Source organism: Tasmannia lanceolata, unplaced genomic scaffold, assembly GCF_043159265.1.
Source record: "Tasmannia lanceolata isolate RefF3 unplaced genomic scaffold, GAP_Taslan_0.1 ptg000006l, whole genome shotgun sequence".
Lineage (NCBI taxonomy): Eukaryota > Viridiplantae > Streptophyta > Magnoliopsida > Canellales > Winteraceae > Tasmannia > Tasmannia lanceolata.
Window position 1 is genome coordinate 22,019,788 of NW_027518683.1, and position 27,676 is coordinate 22,047,463.

The 27,676-nt window shown below is 40.2% G+C and overlaps 1 protein-coding gene across 1 annotated transcript; it reads right to left on the reverse strand.

Annotated features, from left to right (window-relative positions):
* Positions 1 to 77: 77 nt before the first annotated feature.
* Positions 78 to 27,370, reverse strand: LOC143880101 (pumilio homolog 2-like). Its single transcript, XM_077382853.1, has 9 exons — positions 26,223 to 27,370; positions 21,286 to 22,745; positions 21,058 to 21,199; positions 20,878 to 20,985; positions 20,326 to 20,538; positions 20,126 to 20,236; positions 19,109 to 19,303; positions 17,463 to 17,637; positions 78 to 485 (listed from the first exon to the last, which is right to left on the reverse strand). Exons 1-9 carry the CDS (start codon positions 26,874 to 26,876, stop codon positions 448 to 450), a joined length of 3,096 nt encoding a protein of 1,031 aa, XP_077238968.1. The 5' UTR covers positions 26,877 to 27,370; the 3' UTR covers positions 78 to 447.
* Between the last annotated feature and the right edge of the window lie 306 nt (positions 27,371 to 27,676).

The following is a 27,676-nucleotide window of genomic DNA, read 5'->3' on the forward strand; positions in this document are numbered from 1 at the left end:
TGCATCAGAGAAACCAAGAAATATTTATGGACTCAGATGAGGACTTGTCCTCAAAACAAAGGAAGCCACAAAAGAAATAGAAAAATGTACTTAAAACTTAAAAACGATCAATCCCATAATTAAAGAAAAATTCTTGCCTCACATAAACAGCGGCTCTCGACATGGCGACATTTATACAGTCACGTTAACATATTCACTAACTCCTTTTCTTTTTACACCTTTAGAAACTTGGACAGACATTTACCTCCTCTTCACACCATCATCTGAGCGTCAGCCTTTGCCTAATTTTAGTATACCTTCAAACTACACAATGTACAAATTTCGGTACAAGCAATAATTTTATTTCCAATCAGCTTGTACATGTCCGGGTAGATAAATAGAAATAGAGAAAAAGAGAGCTCACACTAGCCTCAGTTAGCTGTACAACAAGTTTCTCTCTTGTTCCGTCTAAGACGGGTATGGAGACTGAAGTCCAATTCTCCTTTCTGAAAGAAACAATCTGTGTTAGAATCGTTAAAATATAGATTTAAGGAACAAAAAACATTTAAGGGCTGTTAGGATACGCAGATTTTAGAATCCAGGTTTTAGTTTGAAAATAGTGTAAAAGAGGGTTCATGATCAAGCTGCTGCATGCTGTCTTGACAGCGTTTCTTGGATTTTAAGTAAGAAATCCAGGTTCTAGAAATCTCTCCCCCATCCTGAGATTTCTAAAACCTGGAAACATGGGATGATCTCCTGCTCTCTTGCTGTTGGAAAGATGGGCGAGAAATAAGAAACGAATGCTGGTCTCTTTCTTCTCTCGTCACCCATCTACAATTTTGAGGAAATCCAAGATTCTAAAACCCGCGTATCCAAACGGCAGTTTACAGTAACTGACATACAATATAAATTCTTAAGAGAACCAAAATGGATGCACCTAAAAAGTAGCTGGGTGTATTGAATTGCATTTTTTAAATGTATAACCATTCTATACATAGGAGATTTTATATGATGAGTGAGTGTCCATGCACTGTCTGGGGCAGCCGCCCTTAATATCATCCAACAGCAGCCCACTTTTTCAACTTTTGAAGAGGCTGCTGTTTGATCAAATATGAAGGGCTGCGCCCCTCAAACTTGCATGGATGCCCACTCATCATATAATTTCTCCTATACATAATACATATACAAGTTACTCTCCAAATGATACCATCATTAGAGTGCCAATTTTAATTCTATTCAAGTATCGGTATCAAATATTCCTCGCATGCCTTTCCCATATATCACAAATTTGCTACCATACTGTTTGGATCCAGTTTGTAGGAAGAGGTTGATGGTACAAAATGCAGCGAAAGAGAAGTATCCACTTCTGCAGTTGTGGTGGTGGTGGTTGGGCCCGTTGGGGTGACCTTGTAAGGGTGGTAACACACAAAAGCACAATTTGTAATTCAAGTTGCCTTCTCTTTTGTTACATAGATAATTTATATTCTTATTTTTCTACAAACTAAGATCTCCTGCAAACTAGAAAACCGATTGATATAGAGCAGTAGATAGCATCAACTCAAATAAACTTAGAAACTAGCAGAGACCTAATTCAAGATCCTAAAACCTTACTCGATCCCAGATCTTAAAAAATAGGAAACCCTTATTTGTATCATCCCAACCTTCTTGAATAGCCTTATCCTCAAGGATGGAAATTTGGAAATTGCTCAATGCCAAGCCTCACACGTAGCATCCTCTAGAGACATATTGAACTAATGAACAAGTACCTCTGTTATTCCTCAATTATTGTGCTTAACCGTTCGGCTATCCAAAATCACAATTGGTTCTAACCTTATTGAACCTTCATCATTAAACGTGGGGAAGATCATTTGACGCCACTACATGCTGTCCTCGCCTTTTTTTACGTGACAACAAACATGGAAATGGTTAGGATTTTTATTGTTCTGGAAGCTCCAACCTGTATGCTTCTGGTCCTATTTTCTGAATGACCTTGTACGGCCCATAGAACCTTGGTGATACACGATAAGTGATAATTGCATCGAGTGATATAATTGACGGTATTGCCGTAAGAACAAATAAAACATGTCCCAAATGGTATTTTTTTCTGATAAGGTTTTAATGATAACAAAACTGATCAAAGGTGGATTCATCTCACGTCATAAAAAATCTATTGGAAATTGTAAATCAAAATCATTGTTTCTTGTTTTGTTGAAAATCAATGTGGTGTTCTAGGATAGTTATAATGTATTGAAAATTAAAGAGTCCTAGTACGTTTTCTAGGGTCCTTTATGTTTAGGCTAGATTATCAAAAGTCTATTGGGAGTTTCTAAGGTGTTGCTTAGGAGATCTAAAAGACTCATGAGGACTTACAACTTAGTGTTTAATGTAATTAGTTATTTTAGGAAGTGGTTCGTGTCATATCATTTGCGTGGAGATTGTAAGCTGCGATTGAACCTCCGCCCTCTAGGTGTTTTGAAATATGTAAAAGTTACTTGTAAGTGTTTTATGATACATAGAAGTACTTTTATTTTGGTGTTTCATTTGTGTGTTTAGTGGAACTCTACACTGGCCCATTTGGTCATGTATCTCGCTAGCTCCCTTAGCTTGCTCTTATGCATTACAACACTGCCAATCGATCCTTTCAATTTTGGGCCAACAAAATCACGCCAACTGTCCGCTAGAAATAGAAAAATACGAGAACCATCACCTTATCCTATTCTCTGAACCCCAGGGCATTAAAAGAGCTTAGAGATCCTCTCCCACCACTAGTGGAAAATGAGAGTGAAGTTGGGGGTTGCTCTCACGTTCAGCATACTAGAATTCCTCTCCTTTATTGTGAATATGTTTATCTGAAATTCCCTCTCCGTTTGATGGCAATCAGCCTGTTGCCATCAGAAGATTTTCTTGAGAACTCTTGGAATACAAAGGTTTGTTGTCAGATCATGGTTGGCGCTAGTTGCACCATGTATATAAGAAGTAAGCATTAGTAGGTTGTTGGCCACAAATGGCTTATAAGGGGTTGTCATCATCGATGTGTAATAAGATGACGTGTGCCACCATTCAGCTAGGGGAAGCCAACGTACCCATTGTTTAGGCTAATCACTACAAAAGCAATGTAAATATGGCTCCAACCCCCTCTTGAGAACTTCCATCTAACCATTTGTTTGGGGATGATATGTTGAACTCATCTTCAATTGGGTGCTCTTCAGATGGAAAAATTCTTGCCAAAGTTTACTAAAAAGTTCGATACGTCCACCTACGAGACTCACCTTTGGCTTTCGTCTCGGTAGGTGTATTATTCTATATTTTCCCAAAAGGACATTCATTCATTTCTTTCTTCCCTGTCGACCACGACGACTGAAACGATGCGACAAATCAAGACCCGGAAAGGAGAAGGGCCGGTGGTGGGCATTTGGGAAAGTCTGGCCGATCGGGTATCTTCATTCAAGCGACGGTATAGAGGAAGAACGAAACAAAGTGAGAGGCCGGGTGGCAGGGAAAAGAGTAGAGACCGGGAGAAGCAAAATGAAATCAGGATTTGACCGAAAAAGAAGCAATGCTATGGATCATGACCAATCACCATCGAGAAAGAAGAATCTTTCTAAATCACAGCAAATGAAGCCACAGTGTATGGATGAGAAAGAAGAATCAAAGAAACTGATTTGTTTCTATGATGTGCTTCAGTAGTTATGGAACCATCATATTGCACTTTGCTTGGATAGATTATCTTCTTACTGATGATTATACTCAAATGCTATTAATTTCACCGAATGCTCTAGTTGTGAATGGGTCCATATTTTATTTAAACTGTTTGCTAAGCATATGTTTCCTGCCCCAATTGAATTAGTACCCGTTTTCGCTCTAACACTTCAACTGATCCTATTTACGAACCCTAGGTTTGCATTAGCACGAGCTGCACGACACTCCATAATTTCATTTTTTTATGGAGGACATGTGACCCAACACTAATCAGCACCAAAAGTCACGTGCACCAAGATACGCATAGTGATTCAATCTTTTGATCACCACCCATTTGTAGAAAACCTAAGAATGGAGCGCAAGTGGAAGATCGATACTCAACCATCGGTGGGACCGGATCCTGATGAAACCACTTTATCATTGCGCCCCCTATCTTTGGAAGCAAATGGTTTTCAATTAGTAATTGGAGGTTACACAAAATTGGAGCTAAAGGAGAACTTAGGGAGCATTGTTGTTTCTCCGAGAAGACAATGATGTTTCGTAACTCTTCATTGTATGTCCATTCCCTTATTACTTCATGAACCACTTATCTTGTGGCCGTGGTATGGCCATGAAAGTAGTCACTTCTTCACATTGACTCGACAATGCCTTTAGTGACTATGATTTTTTTTTTTAAAGCGACAAATATATATATTATAAACCAAAGTGAGGATTACAAAAGACAAGGACCAGCAGTCCCTTGCATATTTACAACGTCTGAGACCCGGGATCTCATCTCGGTCATGAGACGTCAAAAAATCCAAAGAATCCTTGCCAGATTTCATTTGTCAAGACCATCCTTCAAGACCCAAAACAAATTACCTCTAAACCACTATCCATGAGAACCCTGGCATTGACAAAAACTGTTGTACCTCTTAATGGGAGGCTCCCCTGAAAATGAACATTTCTGTAAGTCCGACAGGAGCCCAACAATCTCAGAGGCGAAGACCTCATCAAGACTAATGGCCGAGAGTTCCTCATCCGATGGTTCTTTATCTCCAAATGCCCTCTTCCTATTGATCATAGCCTTCAATCTTTGGATCCCCGACTCTTTATCTTCCTCCCACCGGAGAAGTCTTGATGTCTTTTCATCCGCCAGCACCTTGATAAAGAAAGGATGCTTGTGCATGGGTGAACGAGTTTCTTTAACATTGCGCGACCCTGTCACACTAAAAAATACTTCCAGCCTTCTGTTAGCCGCCTCTTTGAATAGCCTCCATTGTCGCTTCAAAAAATCCCTAATGACTTCTATGGGTGTGGGCGATAGTTTGGAACCTAATTCCTCATTATACACCATAGCTTTTATCCTTTTTAAAGAATCCTCCATCTCCGATAAATCCACAGATCGTTTCCTCTTCCGGCCCAAAACCAGGGGGCTCGAGGAGGAAGGACGAGATGAGAACGAAGCATTCAGGTTTTCCATCTGGTGTACAGGTGTGATTGTTTTTCCTTCACTCTTAAAAATTAGAGGGAAAGTGAAGAGGCGATGAAGTTGGCTATTTTGATGATATATCGCCTCGGGAGGACTACCGACTATAGGCCAAGTGTCCAGACTTGCATTTAATATGGCGTGCAAGGATCTCCATTTATCATAAATGAGTATTAATGGCGCGCCGTAGTAGCCATTTTCATACATCCCCATCCAAGCAAGTCTTTTCGACTTCCCATAATATACTAAGGCCCCAAAAAATGTAATCAACTCTTTTAGAATTCCTTGAATGTTGGTTCCAAAACAGATGTCTCGGTCACTCCTTTCATTAAATGAGGATAATCATTCCTCCAATTGACAACATCACTGCATTGCCGATGACAAAAAATATTATCTTCCCAGTCGCTTTATCGTTCTTCAAGCAATTTCAACCTATTCCCAAGCCTAAGGCTTGGGATACCTCCTCATCCACAAGCGGCACATACCTTGGGTAGCGGGGGGCTCCACCATAGCTCCCATTGTTTATCCTTAGAGCTTCAAACCCTTCCGATGTAAGTTTCAAGGGAATGTCTGCTTTGTCCATGAACAATCTTCCACAAGAAGGCCCCCCATGGGAACCGGATATATCCACTCTGGATCCTTGCTTCCCTGGGCGCACAGATTTCGGCTTACGAAATTCCGGAAGTGCTCCAGGAATGGATAATCAGGAAATCCTAGGTCTAATGGCTCCTAGATCCTTCCTCAGCTTCACAAATCTACCCTTCCGTGTCATTTTACACGTGGAGTTGACATGCCTAGAGGGTTGTTTATGATGATTCCCCTTTATTCTGGACCCGCTCTTAGTAGGATCCAATAACGTGCGTAGGGGGCAATCTAGTCTAGGATGGTTTTTTTTAAAATCCCAAGGCCCTATCATCATTCAGAGGAAGGGACAGAAATGAATGAGGAGCAATACCCTGCAGGTGACCCGACGCTTCTGCCAAGGGATGAAATTTGAATTCGTGGGCCCCATAGGGTCAATGGTCTCCCTACCCTGGTTTTCCGAGGAGTGAGGTAGCATCACCACTGGCGCCGCCGGGAGCTTTTCCTGATTCTGAGTACAGATCTTCGAGAGGCCAAACTCAGGGAAGGGTGGAGTCTTTCCAGATTCTGAAAACAAATTCTAATTATCGGTGTCGGAACCCTGCTGACATCTATTGTTCTATACTTCGACTCCGACGGTGTGACACTGGCCCAATATTCGAATCTGAATAAGGGACGGAGGTAACTTCCACCATGGAGCGAGAATTTTAGCAGATACGAATGTCATTCATTGGTTGTGGCTCCCTTCCATTTTCACTTCCAATACTCGACCAAATAAATTGCCTAATGCTTCAATTGTTGATGTGGCCCATACATGAAATGGAATGCCGTAAAAATTAACCCAAAGCGCCTCCACACCTTGAACATACTCTGTGCTTCAAGTAGAGAGAGAATTCAATTGGCTACCCCACACCTCATTTCGTTTAGCCAGGGTCACGATGGCTTCCTCCTCCGACTCAAACATAAATAAAACTCCATCCTTTGATAAGGACCATGGACAGGAAAGCGAAGGGAAATTCCAGGATCTCTTAGCCCACTGCCAAAGGTCATTAAGGGTTCCAAACATGTCCTTCCCTATTAAGCAGCTTTTGAGGGTATCCACTCTCGTTTCCACCTCCTTACTCGAGATACTGAAGGACGGATTACCTCCCTCGACCAGTGAAGAGATCATCCCCGAATAAGGCCATCAATCAGCTTCCTTATTAGCATTAGCCAATGAGGCTTCCGGATTGGTCCTTTTCTCACCAGAAGAGGAAGTAGCTCCCATTCTAGCCAAATGGCACCTCCGGCATCTGTCCCTCCATCTAAAGTTAAGGTAGTTGTTGGATGAGCAACTCCAATCCCTAGGTCTCCAGTTTAATTCCTCCTTATTACTTCTTTTCCATGACCCCGTCCGTGGATATGAATTTATAACTCCAGATAGGCGATCCCGATTGTTTTGCTTGCACCATCGACAACAACGCCACCATTTGAAGTTTCAATAAGCACAAGCTAAGCAAAACCAATTCGCCATTCCATGAGGGATTAAGAGTTTAGTTCCTCGTTTCATGACAGTTGTACGACCATCAATGATAAATACTTCTCTATTATATATTAACTCAGTTCAACAAAAGGAAGCTTTACCAGGTTTCCCTGTATAGATAGAGTTTAGCACTATTATGATTTTTGTCCCCTTGTAGGCAAGTTTTAAAATTTCGGTTTCGCTTTCAGTTTCAGTCGCAACGAAATGGAAGCGTTTCGGTTCCGGTTATAAATTTCAGTGGAAATCCTATAAAATCACGAAAACATAAGGAAACATATGCAAATGATAGAATTTGAAGACGAAACTTCAGGAAATGCAAGAATAAGTACAAATCCACACTTAGAAACATCGAACACCTAGTGACATGCATTGTCACCCACGTTCGCGCATGTCTGATAATTTAGTATATACCAAAATTTACATATAATTCATGTAAATATTTAGATTTCGCATGCAATTCATATAAATATAATTATGTAATACATACTAATATAGTGTACCAATATTACACTTGTGACTTTGGTTTATGCATTTCGGTCGTTTCGATTTCGGTTTCAGTGGAGATGGTAACTGAAACATTTCAGTCGTTTAGTGTCGGTTTTGGTGGAAATTTAAAATGATGCTTGTAGGTAATCTCATAGTCATATCCGAGCAGCTTCTTTAACCACTTTTTCCATGCCAACGTGGCAACCCGTTGTTCCATAAAAACTTGAGACTACAATGATCAGTGTGGATATTCAAATGTAGTCCTAGAAGTTAATGATGCCCTCATCATGCAATGTGCTCCAATGCATCTCATAAGTAGAAAGTAGAAAAGAGTCTTTCTTGTGAAAGTGATAAGTTGAGCATCTTACAACAATACAACTCCAACCATGGAGCCAAAAGCATCACAACTCTACTACAAAATGTTTTTGTGAAGTCAGGTAACGTGAGTGCTTGTGTTCTTGTCATTGCCTTCTTAGATTATTAAAGTTGACTAAGCCTTGGTGTTCCAACAAAAAGTATTTTTCAAGTATCGCTGTGAATCATGCACTAATCTGCCTGTAATCCTTCACAATATTTCGATAATAACTTGTGAGCTCCTAGAACACACATAACCCTTTTAAGTGTTCTTGGCATAGGCCACATCACCATGACAGTGATCTTTGTAGGTCCATTAAAACTGCTTTGATATGACCCAAATAACCTAATTTGGTTTGAGCATAGACATTTGGACCGCCTAGCATGGAGCTTTTGTTTCCAAAGTTCTTCTAGTGTAAGTTACACATGTCTCACATGCTCTCGAATGATAACTGTTGATAAGAGGAAAGAAGGAGAGAGTTGAGAAAGAGTGACTTGGAATGTTCTTCCCCTCACTTGTGTATTTATATAAAGAGAGAAGATAAAATGACCACTATGCCCTTAGGCAACTTACACACACATAATATACATCTAACACTTCCCCTCAAGCTAGAATGTAAATATTGAGCATTCCAAGCTTGGTACAAATATCACTAAGTCTAGCCTTGCTTAGGCTTGGTGAGAACATCAGCAAGTTGGTCTGCCGACCGAGTGAAAGTAGTGCATATCTCTCTCTGTTGAATCCTATGACGTATGAAGTGACAATCCACCTCAATGTACTTCGTACACTCATGGAAGACTGGATTGGTAGCAATGTGAATAGCTGCCTTGTTGTCACAGTATAGCTGAGCTGGGATGATGAGGGAAATCCAATCTCAAACAGAACTCAGAAGTGATCGTAGCCAGATAAGCTCACTGCCAGTATGTGACATGGCTCGATATTCGGTTTAAGCATTAGACTTTGCTACAACATTTTGCTTCTTGCTTTGCCAGGACACTAAGTAACCTCCCACAAAGGTACAATAGCCAGTAATGGAGCGTCTATCTGCTGGAGAACCTGGCCAGTCACCTCTACCCTTTGATGGCCATGTCTTTTGAAAAGCAACCCTTTCCTTGGGGCGCTTTTCAAATATCAAAAAATCTGACTCACAGCTGCCAAGTGGGATGTACGAAGAGCACTCATGAACTGACTAACTACTCCCACGGCATAAGAAATATCTAGTCTAGTCACTGTGAGGTATATGAGCTTCCCAACAAGTCTTCGATATCTACCAAGGTCATGTAACAAGTCACCTTCTTCTGGATGGAGCTTTGTATTTAGGTCCATGGGGGATAGTGGCTGGTTTCATACCCAACGATCTTGTCTCATCAAGAAGATCCAACACATAACTTCCTCTGTGTGAGGGAGAGGCTAGTACCTAAGTAAGCTAACTCAATCCCTAAAAAGTATCGAAGGCGTCCAAGATCTTTTATGGAGAACTCTTTCTGCAGAAAAATCTTCAACTGATGAATGCCAACTGTGTCACTCCCTGTGATAATAATTTCATCCACATACACTATAAGGAGGACATGACCAGCACCTGACTGATGGCTGAAAACTGAATGATCAACTGCACACTGTCTCATGCCATTTCTCATGAGGGCCTCACTGGACCTTCCAAACCAGGCTCGAGGGGACTGTTTGAGACCACACAATGATTTGTGAAGCCTACATACTAAGGAGGAGAATCCGACACAGGTGGAGGGCAGGGACATCTAAGGAATAAAGAGGTGGGGAAACCAGGTCGGGAAGAACCACAAAAGGAAGAGGGAGACATAAAGGAGAGTTAGGAGGTCCATGCACAAAATGAGGAAGGGAAGAGACTCAAAGAAGGTAACGTCTGCAGATACAAAAAGGCGACGAAGTCTAGGGCTGTAACACTCGTAAGCCTTCTGGGTACAAGAGCATCCCAGAAAGACAACGCTCAGCCCGTGGGTCTAACTTATCCAACCCCGGGGTAAGGTTGTGAATAAATTAGACAACCAAATACCTATGGAGTAACGGCAAAGGTGTCACTCTGCGGGTGTAGAACCGAGAAGGGAGAATGACCGTATAGAATTGAAGAGGGTAGACGGTTGGCTAAGAAACAAGCCGTAAGTATAGCGTCGCTCCAATGCAATTTGGGAACATGCATCTGAAAGAGCATGGTGCGAGCCATATCACGTAAAGACCTCAACTTCCTCTTAGCTACACCATTCTGGTGAGAGGTGTAAGCGCAAGAGGACTGAGAGAGGCTGGGAAATCCTGAAAGACAGGGGAGGTGTACTCCCAAGCATTATATGTGCGTAAACATTTAAGAGGAAAATAGTATTGAGTAACAATCTCCGCATAGAAAGAGCAAAGCAGTAAAGACTTCATATCTATCCTTTAATAAAAACAACCATGTCATTCGGGAATAATCATCCCTAAAACAATAAAGTATCAGTATCCAGCAAGTGAGGTGGTCCTCGAGGGACCCCATACATCAGAATGAACTAACTCAAAAGGGCTAGACACTCGACTAACAGCTCAAGGGGGAAAAGAAACACGATGGTGTTTCCCGAGTTCACATGACTCACACTGAAAGCACTGGAGCGGTGAAGAGACAACAAAAGTCTGCTGGGGTCGTTGAAGAGAAGGATGACCAAGACGGCAATGCCATTGATAGGCATCCACCGAACTATGCAAAATGGTGGGCGGTGGTGTGCAATGAAGTTGATAGAGACAGTCCACCTCAAATCCCGATCCAATCGTCTTCCCAGTAGAGAGATCTTAAAACAGACAATAAGAAGGGAAAAAAAATTAGACAGAGCAATTAAGGGCTTTGGTAATTTTACTAACAGAAAATAAGTTAAAAGGGGACTTGAGGACACAAAGATCAGAGGATAAAGTAAAGTCCTGATGGGGGTAAGAGTAGGGGTGTAAATGGATATTCGAAAATTAGATTACCGTCTGCATCTGAATCCGTTTAAAGTGAATATTATCTGAATCTGTTTCAAGCGAATATTATCCGAATCCGTTTATGAGATATCTGGCTCTTACCGGATGCAAATCTAGTAAATGGTATATCCGATCCGTTTAACATCCGAATCCGAGAAGTACATCCTTTTTATTTATTATTAATAATATCATTAATATTTATTTTTAGTAATGACATACTATCTTTTGTTTCTAAAAGAAAAGTGAATTTTCTTTTTATAAAAAAAAAACAAAAACAAAAAGTGTTTTGGGTGGGAAATGGAGTAATCTCTCATTTTTAAGGGCATTCTCGGAGTTTGACGTGGCTTCTTTATGAAGCAACAAATGTGGGTTGTAGGATAAAAAAGACAAATGGATTATGGCGATTGAAAGAAGATGGCATAGCTTCTAGAGAATTCTAAAGCAAAAAGGCCATCTAGGTCATTGATGGTAAATGGACGGCTCGGATCAATTTTCCAACTTAGGGTTATATAAAAACCCAAAATGCAATTAAAAGAGGGGACTTCTAAGGTTTGCAAAGAGAAGCAAGAGAGAGGAGAAAGGAGGAGGCCAAGACACCATCTCTGCATTCCTTGGTGCCCCCAACCCCCGCCAAAATCCACCGTTGCCCCTCTCCATCTTCTCATGGCCACTTCCATCACCGCCAGTCACCTCCATCTCTAACCCAATCCCCATCTCCATCCCCATTTCTCTTCATCTTCCACCATCAGCACTCCCACTTCCCTGTTCAAAATAGCCCAAACCTTTTCCATCATATACACCAAAGAAAAAGGAAAAAACCCAAAGACCACTACGCCTCTCTCTCTGCCTTAGTTTTAAAAGGAAGAAGAGGATCTCATATATTTTAGGGTTTGAGAGTTAATTTTGATAAGAGAAGGTAGAGGTCTGGTTTTAGGGTTTGGAAAATTCATTTAAGGAAGAAGGAGAAGAAAGATAAAGTGTTGCAATAAAATGTTCAAATTTACCGGATAAACGGATACACAGATAATATCTGAATTCGAACAATATCCGCCGGAATCGAATTCGGTAATAGACATTAAATATCCGTCGAATCCGAATCCAAATTCGGATATAGCCATATCCACTTCGAATTCGATCCGTTTACACCCCTAGGTAAGAGTCCCAACACCAGAGATGGGAGCAGTAGTTCCATCAGCAAGAGTAACTGACCGAGATAGAGAATGAAAATGACGAAAAGAACTAAGTGATGAGGAGTTACCAAGGCCCCAGAATCAATAATTGTTCGGTGCAAAATGGTGGGTCGTGGTGTGCACTGAAGTTGATAGAGACCGTCCACCTAAAATCCCGAGCCAATTGTCTTCTCAGTAGAGAGATCCTAAAACAGACAGTAAGAAGGGAAAAAATGAGACAGAGCAATTAAGGGCTTTGGTAACTTTACTAACAGAAAATAAGTTAATATGGGACTTAGGGACACAAAGAAGAGAGGATAAAGTAAAGTCCTGATGGGAGTAAGAGTCCCAACACCAGAGATGGGAGCAGTAGTTCCATCAGCAAGAGTAATTGACCGAGATAGAGAATAAAAATGACGTAAAGAACTAAGTGATGAGGAGTTACCAAGGCCCCAGAATCAATAATCCAGGGACTCGACCGAACAAGAAGAGTAGTGGGTGAACTACCTGGATGTGCAAACCAGTCGTGGGTGAACGGTTGCTAAGACGAAGACGCTGGAGATCCTCATAGTCTGCTTTGGAGATGGTGAGAGCGTCAGTCTGGGCAAATTAGGGTACACTACCAAGGATGGAGGTAGAGGGCAACGCATCAATGGGATCAGAAGCAATAATGTGTGCCGATCGAGGGGCAGGAGCTCTGGATGAAGTGTGTAGCAAATATCAACATGATGGCCCTCCCGTCGACAATGCGTACAATAAGGCAGCCTCGGCCACCAGAGCCTCCACCGCTACCAAGATCATGGCCACTGCCACCACGACCACCGCGGCCCCTACCACGGCCAACATGGCCACCACCACCACGGCCAGAGCGGAAACCACCATCATAGGCAGCAAGGGTTGATCCCTCAGTAGGGAGAGCAGTAGAAGAGCCACCCAGGACGCATTGCTGGGCTCGTGAGTAGATCTCAGTAAAAGAGGGAAGAGATCCTGATCCAAGTAACTGCTGGTGAAAAGGCAAGAAGTCTGGTCCCAAGGAGTAGAGGTAATGAATAGCCCGGAGTTGGTCCCGCTGACAAGCGAGGACCGTGAGATCAAAGGTAAGAGGAATGAAGGCATCCAACTACTGGCAAAGAGATGCAAAGCGGCTGTAGTGGGTGGCCAAAGAGTCATCCCCACAACTCCACTCTGAATAAGTAGCAAAGATACATGTGAGGCTATCAACCCCAGAGTAAACCAAGAGAGTGAAAATGTTGTCAGCAGGAGACGGGCTGACAGGGGGATCCATGACAACATGGGGATCAATGATAACTAAAAGAAAAAGAGAGACTCACAGCCACGGTAAGAAATAAACAAGAAATGAGGACAAGACAAGAATCATGCGACAAGCTCGTAGAGGAGACCGTGGATCCATTAGAGAGGGACGAAGAAACAAGATATATATGCCCGAGACATAGTGAGACAGATGAATCGAAGAGAAGGGACCGAAATCTGAGTCGCGGACATAAGAAAAAAAGAGTTTTGCAGAGGATTTAGGTCATTAGGTCAAGGAGGGAGGGAGGAGAGGTTTAGAAGGGGGAAGAGAAGGAGGGAGGATAAGGGAGAGAAAGAGAACGGGTTAGGGGCTGTCTAGGGATGGGGAATGAGTGAGGAGAGGATAGCGAGCGGGGGGGTGGTTAGGAACATTGTTTTAAATTTCAACCGAAACGAAATGGTACCGAAATCGAAATTTTACCAAATTTTGTTCGAAATTTCGTCGAAATTGATAATAAACAATAATTTTTTAATCCGATAAAGAATTTCGATCGAAATTTCGTCCAAAAAATCAGGCATTCCGTGCGTCAATACCAAATTCGCCCAAAATTTCGGGATTTCGGCTAAAATTTTGATTTCGGATAATCCGAAACCGAAATTTAAAACCATGGTAAGGAAGGATGACGAGGGGTCATGGACCTCGGGGAGGGGAGGGGAAGCAGCGAGGGGTTGGGGGTCTCGGGGAAGAGGGCGGGACTCATTGGGAGGGGAGGGGAGGGGAGGCGGCGGAAGGGGGTTGGAGGGCCTTGGGAAGGAGGCGGAAGGTGGTTGGGGGTCTCGGGAAGGTGGGGCAAGGCAGCGGAAGGTGGCTGGGGGCGGGGCTGATGATGAAGAAGAGGAGGGTTAGGGTTTTGGCTATGGGGGTTAGGGTTTGGGGGCTAGGTCAGAGTTAGGTTAGGGTTTTGGGGAAAGGAAGGAGAAGAAGAGAACAATGGTGGTCCCTAGGGGGGTCAAAACCCTAGGGCTCTGATACCATGTTGATAAGAGAAAGAAGGGAAGAGAGTTGAGAAAGAGTGGCTTGGATTGTTCTCCCCCTCACTTATGTATTTACATAAAGAGAGAAGATTTTCTCAAAAAAAACATAAAAAGAGAAGATAAAATGACCACTATGTTGTTAGACAACATACAGACACATAATACACATCTAAGAATAACATTAATACCAAAGAAAATTCCATATTGCACATGTCTCACATGGCATGGACAGTAAGTCAAATGGCATCACCAGTATTCGTGTGTGAAAATCTCTCTTCAAAATGTTGTCCTGGTGTACATGGATTTGCTGGCACCTTGATCTCAAATCCAACTCTGACAAGTAATGGACCCAATGAAGTTCGCCCAGTAACCATGGTTTTAAATTTCGACCGAAATTTCGGATTTCGGTGAGGAACGAAACGAAATGGTACCGAAACCGAAATTTACCAAATTTCGTTAAATTTCGTGTAATTTCGTCGAAACTTTTAATAAAATAATAGTTTTTTATTGCGTTAAAGAATTTCGAACGAAATTACCAAAATTTCGATTTCGGTAATTTTGACCGAAATTTCGTCCTAAAATAACGGGATTTCGATTGGCAATACCAAATTTCGCCCGAAATTTCAGGATTTCGGCTGAGATTTCAGTTTTGGATAAGTCCGAAATTTTAGCCGAAACCAAAATTTAAAACCATGCCAGTAACTCATTGGTGACTCGGATTGGATATTTGTCTCTATAGTCTATAATCTTCTTGTGAAGAGCTTGATAGTTGGCGTACATCCTCCATGTCCCATCGTCATTCACCAATAGAACAAGAAAAGAGTATGGGCTCATGCTCGTTGGAATAATTTCAGCAACAAGCATCTCTCACAATCTTCTTAATCTCATTGTTCTGAAAATGAGGGCAATGGTATGGTCGAACATTAGTTGGCCAGCAAATGGCACTATCATTATCATGTGACCATGTGATCATGGAGGTGGCACACCCACCAACTCAGAGAACACGTCAAAATAATGTGATAGTATTCATTTTAACTGATGATTCGGAGTTATCTAAAATAATTGAGTGATCACTCCAATCCTGTTCTCCTATATCCTTTCCATGCAATGGTTGTTAACCACTCTAGTGGCACCTCCACTTTCCATTTTCAATATTATCTGATGACCTTGGTGGCAGAATTGCATTTCAACTAGAAAAATCCCCATAAAATTGGTCTCATCGTGCGAAGCCACTGGGATTTGAAAACTACATCACCCCACTTAATGGCAGGGATATCCATTTGAAAACATAAACCTTGCATTGAGGCATAAGTTAGGGAACTTACGTTTCCAAGATGCTTTCTTCCATCGACTATCATCTCTCCAAATGGATCACAAGCTTGAACTTGGCATTCGACTTTCTTGGCTATCACTGGGCCAAGGAAATTAGCCATAAATCCCAATCGTTTGTAGTGATAAAATCTGGTTAAATGTGTAGTGAGATATCCGGTGTCTCCTCATCGACACAACATCCCCGGCTTCCGTTGCCTCCATCAAGAAGGAATGATTCTTCTTCATTGCATCAATCGGTTGGTTTGCAATTATCACATAGACCCCTGCCTCTTTGCTCCATCATCCCAGATGGAATCAATCGCTTGATAGAAATTAGATCCAGTTGGCATGGGACTCACCTTAGATTGTGAGCATGCTACTCCTTGAAGGCGTGCTAAATCTATAATAGTCATCCATTATGTGGGTTCGAAGATCTGGACCTCATGTCAAATATCCTTCAATCCACTCATAAAGCAATTGATGAGAGTAGACTCGTCAAATTTAGTTGTACGATTTATGAGCTCCTCAAACTGTGTTTGATACTCCCAGATTGTTGCAATTTGCTTCAATTTCATAAACGAATTGATAAAGACCTCAAACTTGCTCATTCCAAAATGGATACATAATGCTTTCTCAATCTCCCTACATGATAAAATTCCTTTGACCTTCATAATCAATCAATACAATCGGAGCTCCTCTTTCTCAAGATGTAATGATACAAGATCAACCTTCTGCATTTCTACCATTTGATTAAATGGCAAAAAAAATTGCTTTGTTCTACATTACAAATCCACCTTGTGGGAACATCACCATCAAACCTAGGAAAACCAACCTAGGTGTATTGAGGTTCCAATACTCCAACCGTACTAGATCGTATGATAGAAGGTCCCTCTTATGCACAGGATTGTTCCTCAATTGGGCTAACAAACGAGATCACCTCTTGCACCTTGACGATAGAGGGCCTAAGGTTATTATACTTTAAATTGACAGCTGTAATTAGATTATGGATCTCATACATGCAAGTAAATGTTTTGAGTAGCATGATCTCCAGCTCTATTGTCATTGAGTCTTGGAATCACGTGCTTTTACCCATCACCAGAACTTAACTATTATGGTTAGAGTCACGTTCGTATGAATAGAGGTTAATGGTAGAAAATACAGACAAAGAATAGAAGTTTCCCACTTCTAGTGAGGAAAGTACCTTTTTTTTAATGGTAAAGAATTGTATTGAGAAAAAGATGGGGGAATCCCCACGTAAGAGGAAAGAACCTCCTATGTGAGGAACAGTCAAAAAGCAGGTATCGTATTCAAGTTGCTTTCTCTTCTTGTGTTACATATTACACACAAATCAAATAAAATTGACAACTAACAACCTACTTAAATCAACATCATTAAAAAAAAAGGAAAAGAAAGCTCAACCTACTCAATCCCAGATCATAAAAAATATGAATCTCTTAATTGTATCACCCAATTATAGCATATAATAGAATCTTGGAAATTCCTAAGACTATTTATAACAACTAATCCAAAGTACCACTTCAATTAGATTGTGAAACTAGCTGCAAAAATAAGTTCTCATCACAAACAAAAGAGAACACAAGATATAGAAATAAAAGAATGAAATAGCACAGGGAAGACATTTCATACCCCCAGCTGCAACAAGCTTCTCTACACGTGCCACTATATGCTTTCCATAAGTGTACTTCTTCAAGGCATTCAAATGAACTTTTATTCGTGAAAGGATAAGCTCACGGTGTTGGTCGTCGCAAGTTTCAAGGACTTTCTGTACTACATAGTTAGCAAACTGATCTTTCATCATTGCCTGATATTCCATGCATATAGACAAGGAAATGGATCAGTGAATACTTACAAAAAGGCTACTATGAGACAGTATAGTCAGGGAATACGGGGTAAAATAGGACAATATAGAGACAAAATAGTCAAATAAAAAAGGAAGTAGAAGCACTGTCGTTCAAAAAGAAGCATTACATAGAACCCAAAAGGATTTGGACTCTTGATCCAATGGATACTGATAAAATATTCCAATAAAAAAAATACAAAGAAACCAAATGGATTAGGACTCTGAGTGGATGAATACTGATAAACAATAAATGAAAATCAAGAAGCATTACAAAGAATTCAAATGAGTTAGGTCTTTCACTCTTTCTACTTTACTGGTGCCATACAATTTAAATTTGGAAGATGGCTATTAAATATTAGTACTTGAAAACTTCAAATTAGATTTTGAAGGATGCCAATGCTATTCATGTTAAAAGGGGAGGACTTCCTTTTGAATTTAGAGCTCTTGGAAGGAAATCTAATTTTGATGGAAGTTGGAGATTTAAAAGGAAAGGCATAGCATCCTCAACCATTCTCACTATTAGATTTAGAAGTAATAAGAAAACTCTTCTATTGTATTGTGGAAACTTCGAAAATCAGTTTTACCTAGAAAGAGTTGAGACAGAACTAGAAGTTTCGGGTTCTGAACACTCTAAAACCAGTAGAGTATACCTTCTTTACCGCTCCTTTCCTTGAGTGTCACATGTTGAACTATACTGATACCCTCAACTCAACTCAACTAAGCCTGTGTCCCAAACTAGTTGGGGTCTGCTAATGAATCCTTTAGAAAATTTTCAGCTCATGAACTATGCTGATACCCTAGTGAACAAAAATGCATGGGGATGATAGGACCAGTAGATATTTGGAAGCTAACATAGATCACGAAGATTTCAATTGTGAAAAGTGTTAACAAGATCACTGAAGGTAATTAATATTCTTTTGTTCTCGAAATGAGAATCACACCCATTCATAGAAAACAAAACTTCTTAAAAAATCAAGGAATTCATCTTGCCCTTAGTTTTAAATTTCGGACAAAATACAGAAATTTGGACTAATTTCGGATTTCGGTCGAAATTTCAGATTTCGGTTGTGGCTGAAATTTTGGGAATTTCGAGAAAATGTAATTTTTTCAGAAATTTACTTATTTTTTGAAATTTCAGCAAAGTAATGAAATTTCATTTTTCCCCCCGAATTTCAGCTGAAATTTCGATTTCGGCCAAGGTCGAAACCGAAATTTAAAACCTTGATCGATATACTGTGCTGCGAGCAAAGGAAGCACTATTTCATGACTATATTAGCGAAACGATGTTATTTTCTGGATGCCAAAAAATGCATATCTAGTCATAGCAACCACTCCAATTTGCTTAAGACGCTGCCATCCCATGAAAATAAAAAGGATGCAAACTATCACTAAATAAATGTAAAACTTATTATAAAAGGCAGAACTTGCAAACCTGAAGAGGCTCATTTTCATCAGTGGTGCCAAGCATCTCATTCACCAATATCTGCCGTTCTACAGGACCACCAAAAGTTAAACACTTCTCAACAACATTTGAAGCAAACTTCTGTTGGCTCATCTGGACTATTTGTCCAGCTAATTTCTTGATTATAGCAGATCGTTCGTGTGGCTTTCCATGCTCCAGCACATGCTGTTAAAATCCATATGACGGAAATAATCAGGAACACTACCTTATCATATAAACCAAGTAAAATGCCATGGACAGACACACCTTAGAAGCCAAAATTAACAATGAATGAATGGGTGCGAGCATGGAAACGGTACCAAAGATCAACAGCACATATTGAGTGACGGTCATATGTTTAAGAGTAATACATTCGAGGTATATATGATAGGTTGGTATGGATACATAACATGTTATTTTTTAGTGTACACTCCTATTGGAAGAAGAAATCTGTAAGACAGTTGAGTTGATAGACATTTCAACTTCCTCTGTGAGGCCTTTGTCAACCAAATGATTCTCATGGGAGCTCTAAAATACATCAAGCCTCAATATGAGACAACCATCCGATCAAGATGGTGCTTCCTATTGTGATGGGTGATGATAGATATAAAAGGCCAAAGGTCACGTTGCTGGCCATGCCTTCATTAGGCTGTTTTTATATTTCCTTTCCGTTCTTTCAAAATAAATTTAAGATTTCATTTTAAATGGATAAAAGATATGGTAAAAATCCAATCAATCAACCATTGATTAAAAAATAAGTTGGGTTTTTCTTTATCAAGCGGGATAAACCAGCTGATCAGTGCAAATTGGAATTGCCTGGCTCCTGATAACATGGAAAACAGTTTCTAGGAACCAGTGGGACCTTGGTCATCCCTGTTGAGGCATTCAGTCTAGTCTTGTTAATAAAACAGAATATTATGAAGGATTACGAATGTTGCCATGCAAAATTTTAAAGGACCTTTACAATATTATTTCCCATTCGCACCAAGGAAAATATATATCACGAACCTGAACGACATAATTCCCATACTGGTCCTGTGCCAACATGCAAACAGATTGTAAAATTTCATCCATCATGATACATTGGGTTTTTAGGTCATCGCAGTGCTCCAATACCCTCTGAGACATAAAACACAAAGCGTTGAAATTTTTGAAGCTTCTCTTAATCACATTTAGTCATTAGAATAGGAAGAAGAGTAGTGAACAACCTGTATTACACGACAGCCATATGGGTGAGTGGACAATGTCACAACTTGGTCGTAGAAGGATGAGATTATAAACTGAATTGCCTCTTGGGGAATGCACTCGATACACTTCTGAATGACATGGTTCCCATTTTGATCACGCACACACCTCATAATATGACCATCAAGCTCTGAAACCATTTTAGTCTGCTGTTCCAAATCAACAACTTCAATTGCCTGCATCATTTAGTTCCGTTGGACACAGACTGGAGTTACACACTGAAGTTTTTAAGTAATAGCCTTTTACTAATAAAATAACCATATTAAATAATCATATCATTTTTCACGCTGGATCAAATAATGTCAGAATCCTGGATAAACTGCAATGAAATATGCGAAATTGTAAGAAACCATATTAATTCTTGTATTGATCTGATTGGCATAAATAATGAATAGAGGACTGGTTACTCATGTTACTAATATAATAAGTTACCTAGGCCATAGAGAACAAAATTACCTTCTGAATGAAATCATATGAATATAATAAGTTACCTAGATCATGGAGAACAAGAGTACCTTCTGAATCACCCGACAGCCATACATTTGAAGGCTAAGTGTCAATACATTCCCGGTGAGCTGGTTTGCCAGTTCTCGTCTCTGGCTTGCAGTTCCGTGTTCAAAAAACTAAGGGCAAAAGGTAAATTATTAGCTAATAGTGTCAGGAATCCATGATATAGAAGAACCAAAGGAGGGTACCTTTTGGATCACGTAATTTCCAAACACATCAGTCATCAAAGAAAGAGCTTGTGGAATGATTTCCTGGAACACCATATTCTTCTCTTCTGCTGTGGCTGTTTCAAGCTTTTGCTGAATGAACCGGCTCCCATACTGGTCAGCGCTGCTCACAGAAATGTTGAAACAGTTTAATTCTCTAGATACATTGATAAATTAGGACAGAAGAGAGCATTAAAAAGTTCTACATACCTGAACTCAACAACGTGACCAGCAATTTCTGAAAGCTCAAAACATTTGGTCTTATTGCTTTTAAATTCCTCTAACAGGGAGGATGCAAAACTTTCATCGATGTTACCAGCATTATCTAAATGCCAAGATCCCATGACACCTCCAGCCAAGTTTCTCATGCCAGAATGAAAACGCATGTTTCTTTCATTGTGTCTGATAGGACTACCAGGTCCCACAGGGGATGCAGGAAGAACAGGGCTAGCTAAAGGGCTACCTGGGTACGACATGCCAAGACCAAAAGAAGGATTTCCATAGTAACCATGATTCAAACCACCAGATTTACCTAGAAAGGGCACGCCATATTGAGCTTTCTGTGGTGTAAGCAAGGCCCCAAGGTAAGCTTTCTGTAGTCCAAGTAAATCCATATACGAATTGCCCATGTAGTTGCTATTTATGGAAGGGTCAGTAAAGTTTGCAACTTGTGCGGCATATTCACTTGCCTGCAAGTACTGAATATAAAGGGGATCCATTAGGGGCACCTGAAGGGCAGTTGCGGCCGTGTGATTCCCCATTCGATTGAGATTTTGCAATTCTGTTGCCCCAGTTAAGTTTGGTCCTGTACCTAAACCTCCTCTAAATGCCCTAGAGTCCATGCTAGGGGCTGCAACATTTTCAAACAAAGGAGGGAAACTGCCTGTTCCAAGTTGACTGGCCATCATGGTTGGTAATGCGGGATTCATAGAGTACCCACCCAAACCATAGTTTGCAAATGCAACATTTGCACTATCTGCATTCTGATAATGAGCAGTAGAACCTGAACTAGTAATGCCGGATCTAGGAAATTCCACTTGCCCATCAATCATCAAAGGATTTTTCTGATCCCCTATAGTTCCATTGGTTTTATTAAAATCAGCATATGGTGGTTTAGATGACTGAGGAACGGAAGGAAAATGTTTCCCAGATTCAGATTTTTTCATGTATGGATGTTGCTTAATGTGGTTTCGACCACCTTGCAGATCAAAAAGGAAAGCCTGGTGATCATCAATTTCCTGTTGAATCAAAGGATTTTTGTCATCTACCACACCATTTCCTGATAGGTTCATGCCTGACAGTGCGGCTACCAGATCTGCGGACTCAGTGATACTTGAGGAGCCATTAAAGGAGCTTGAACCATTGATAGATTTCTTGTCTATCGCCCCAAGTCTCAATCCAACAGGTGGAAGCCGAGGGCTAGGAGCCCTTGCGAGCAACTGTGGATCAGGTGTGGTGCTTCTTGACAGAGATGCACCTAAAGCGGATGCAAAAGTAAGAGAAGCTGATGCACTGACACTATGAACATTAGCTCCAGATCCCATCTCATGGTGTAAATGAGCAAATTGGGTTTCAGTAGAACCTAGGGTTTCAAGACCATCATCAAAGGCATTTCGACTTGGAGGACGGGATGGATGCCCTGACATGGGAGTTGCTCGCCCTTGATCATCCTGCACTTGAAATTTCCCTTGCTTCAATGAGAGAACTATAAAACATAAGACTATAAAATTTACTCCATGCTTAACTGTAGCATAAATCAACATGAAGCGATAGGAATAATGCAACATTTTGTATAAAATATATATAAATTCAAATCCCAGACATTCAAATCCAGGAATCTCCTTGTATCTGCTAAAACAAACAGACACTCATTCTAATGTCTTCTAGTTGGTAATAAAAGACAATAATACCAGTGGCAGGGAACCCAGTGTCTTTGACGACAAAGGAATTCGTGCACCGGGGGGGGGGGGCAATATTGAAACTGTCCTTTATCACTGCCGTCTTTTTTGAAGCTTTTGTTGCTGCTGGAATTATGTGGTATGGTTCAGCAACTACTCCCATCAATTTATCTGGTCCCGCTTGTTATCAGTTATCATCAGATGGAATCCATTGAATAGATTTTCTAAAGTCTTTCCAAGGCATCAGTTGTCATCTTTTCATTGAGAAGGTCTATCACTTTGTGTCGTAACTTTTCACTCAAAAGATCATTCTTAACAAAAAATCAAAGACAAAATCACCTTAGATGCTGACATGTTTTCTCAAGCTGGAATAGGATGCTGGAAGTGACCTAAACCCAGTTCTTTTATCAAGAATAAGAGTCATACTAAAGAGGGAGTCAAAGTTGAGCCAGATCAACTAAGATATTGTGTAAATGCCTTCACAGCATTCCGAGACAAGAAAAAGCCATTGCATTCACCCGATGTTTCTATAATGAATCTAAGTGAATCCATAAGGAAATTCATGCCAACGCCGTGCAAAGTCAGTAGAAATTGTGAGATTCATGAATGGAAAGAAAGGTCTGTTATGTTCACCTGCCTGAAGCGTCCAAAGGGAAGTTGGACAAGAGAAGAAATGGAGGAAGAGAGGAAAGAATTGGGAAAAAGGTGGGAGAGAATTAGAGGGATGAGATCGATAACTCTATATCTCTCTTATATATCAAAAATATAAGGTATTTACAACTATGCCGCTAATAAGTGATGAAAAAGTACACTTGTAACCCTGTAAACTTAAAGTAACCCCCAGTAAACCCCTATATCTCAACACTTCCCCTCAAATTGTGCAAAGATGTCACTCATGCCCATGGTGTTTCTCGCTCTCCCAAGGCGTTTTCAGCAATTATGATTTGAAGTAACATATTTTTTTCACTAGTTTTTACTTTTTAGGGATTTCTTATGCTCAATCTATGCTCTCACATTCTTAAGTCTAACCCCTCTCTCCACAGCTCCTCTTCTCACACTGAGCCCACTGACATCCATCCCATGGAATGATTTTTCATGGTTACCAAACATGCACGTGTAAACTAAAATTGTATAATTATAAAGCCTTATAAGTTAGAACCAAGGTTTTAAATTTTGATATCGGTTTCGGTTTTGATCACTATGGAAACATGAATATTTCAGTTGTGTTTGAAAATTTTGTGGAAATCTTATAAATCACGGAAACATATGCAAATGATAGAAATTTAAGATATTTGAATGATAGAAAAAGCACAAATACACACCAAGAAACTATCACATATGCAGGACAACCATCAATAATGGTTTAACAACATCATGCACTGTCGCGGTTGTCTGAAATAGTAGGGTTAGGGTTCATTGTAAAGCCAAAATGTATAAAACCACAATAATGTAGGAAACACAAAACATATGAAATCAAATTCATTAATGTCATAATAATGAAAGTACAGTGTAATGGTTTACGTGATCAGATCTGTTGATCCCAAATGACAAACATAAGACCAACCTAATGTCGTTAGGACTAAAGACTACCTTGATCGAATGATCCTAAGCCCTCGATCATCAAATGTTCTTCTGCCCAAGAACAGCAATTGTTGAGGTTTGTTGTTCTTCATCTTATGCATGGAATGTCTATTCGGGATGAGATCAAGACCATTCGAGTCAATTCGTGATACTCTACAAGATCAACGATCATGATCTTGCACACAACCCTATTGTAGGACCCCCTACATAAGAAGATCAATGAATAGATCTTGATCTCGCACACAAGCCTATTGTAGGACCCCCTACATAAGAAGATCAATGAATAGAACTTACATATTAATTAATTTTTATTTTAATTAAAATAAAATCTGAAACCCTGCTTACGTGACCAACTTCATTGATCTATCATTTAGGGATTACTAAAACGCAATGTTTAGGTGTCTGGTCATCTCATCACTCATTTCCAAATACTCATCATATATGAAACACATGGGGATATATGAGCTTGAAGTTCCAGGGGATGATGGAAGCTGCAGGAAGTGAGAATTACTGAATAGGAGCACTATCATGAAGCGAGTGACAAAAGAAGAGCATCATCAAAAGATGCATAAGTAGTGAGCCAATAGGAATTCAGTCAGCTCATGAAGCAAATATTGGCAAACCTTGGAGAGAAAAGTACTCGACGGAGCAGTGACCGGTACTTCTATAACAGGGAGCCTCAACAAGAAAGATAAGCACAAGACTGAAAAGGGAGGAACATGAACTGAATTGCAATTAATAGCTGCGTCAAATACAGGATATAACAGGCATATTAATATAGATATACGCATATGTTTGTGTATGTCTGCTACCATTCAATAAAAAAAATGTCTGTATGTCTGCAAATATCAATACACCAAAGGTTAAAGATGCTAGCATAGTTACATATAAACGCATGTGTAAATATTTGTACATATGTATATATCGATAGAACAAAAGTTTCGGGATACCATACCATAGATGGGTGTGCATAGCCAAGTGACATGAAACCAATACTAAGGTATACTGGTCAACCAGTATGAACACCATTAAAAAACAGTATGTATACATCAATAGAACTAAAGGTTAGGGGTGCCAAACACAAATGGGTGTAGATAGTGAGTAACATGAAACCAAGACTAAGGTATACAAGCAAATCAGCATTTCCACCATGACAAGTATATCAAAAAAAAAAAAAAAAGCTTGCTCATTTGCAAGCAGCAGTCCACTCTATTTTTTTGTAAGACAGTGCTTATCTTGTGCATAAAAATTGAAGTAAAAATCAGTATGCCAACAGAGACTAAGGCCCTGTTTATTTTCGATTTTGAAACCGATTTTCAGCCAAAAACTGATCATTTGAATCAAAATTATACATAAATTTGAGTCCAATAATCAGTTTTGGACTCATAATCGGTTCTCAAAATCCAAAACAAACAGGACCCAAGACTAATGCAGAACAGATTTTATATTCTAAATCGAATGCACTACTTCAGTAAAGAGGGTTACATTATCTCCACCTCAACTGAAGAAAAAGAAAAGCAGTCAACACATCAGTATATCTACACTAACAGAAAAACAGGATGCACTTGACTACCACAATAACAAAAATCTGATTTTTTTTACAATACCAAAACATGAACAAAGTGCTTATATATATAGAAACAGATTGGGAGAGAACAACAAAATCACCTGAAAGATATCGGCGAAGCTCTTCTGTCTACCCCCCAGTGCCAACCCAGACAACCCAATCAACCCATCACCTCCTTTCTCCAACCACTCACTCTGCGATTTCCTCTCGCTCTCTCGCTCTTCTTTCTGAGCATTAAACCCCGGCTGCAACGAAAACAACGAGCTACTCCCTCCATCCTCCACCCTATTCACCTTCCTCCTATCTCCAATCCCTCCCAACCCTGAACTCCCAGCTTGTAACCTCTTCGCAAACCGCCAATCCTCCTTCGATAAAACAGGCGGTGGAAGCCTAGGATTCAGATTCACATGAGAATAATAATAAGATAGATATGCTGGATCAGACCTAAGCTCTTCTTCAGATAAAAATCCATTCCCATTCTTATTGTTAGGAAAATCCGAAACCGCGATTTCAGCTCCATGGCCAAACAAACCTCCGACTGCAGATAGAGAACCATCAACAGTCGGAGGCGCGGAACCGCTCCTGTAAATATTCAGTTCTCTCTCTCGATCACTCGCCTCTTGAAATCTTTTCTCTCTCAGTAAAATCTCTATCTCTTTCCCCAAATCCTCACTATATGATGATCCTTCGTTGTTACCGATCATCGGTCTCATTCCAATCTCAGACAACATCGTCAAAGAACTCTCAGTAACCATACAGAAAACAAAAAATAAAACCCTAAAATCAGTGCAGAAACAAAAAAAGAACAGTTTAAACAGCTAGAAAGTTATTTTTCTCTATTCTTCTACTGAAATACTCTTCCTGAGCTAAGAAAAATCCGATCTTTGGATATTAGAGCTGATATTCAGATCGACTTTCATCAAAAAACCTAAAAATTGGGGATTTTTAACACTCGATCGGAGTACAAGTGACTGAGCAGAAAATTTGGTGTGAATTCGGGAAGTGAAAGAAAGATCGAGAGGAAAAGAAGAAACTTTTAGGGTTTAAGGAAGGAAAGATGGACGATCGAGTATCGATTCGGACATTTTTCTATGGAAAAAGAAGATAGCCGCTGGGTAAGAGAGAAATGCAGGTAAAAAGAAAACAGAGTGCTGAGGAAGGACGATAAGTAGAAGAGTTCGGAAGATCTAGACCGTTAGATCTGTTCTTGCAAGAACTCGTTTAGGGTTTTATTTCAGTCTTAAAATTTGTATAAGAGGAAATTAGAAATTTATGGAGTTTTTATCTCTCTCTCTCTCTCTCTCTCTCTCTCTCTCTCTCTCTCTCTCTCTCAGTCTCTGTTACTTTTTTTGGTTTTATAAATGGGATTTGCTAGCGTCCATCGCGGAATGAATTTCGCTGGTGGTCTGTTGCATGTGAGAGCAGCCACTTCGGATGAATCTTAATGAAGACAAAATCTGTTGAAAAGTGAGCTTGTGTGGCTGCTCTCATATGCAACAGATTATCCGCAAAATGGCTTCTGAGATGGACGCTAGTAAATTCCTATAAATATATT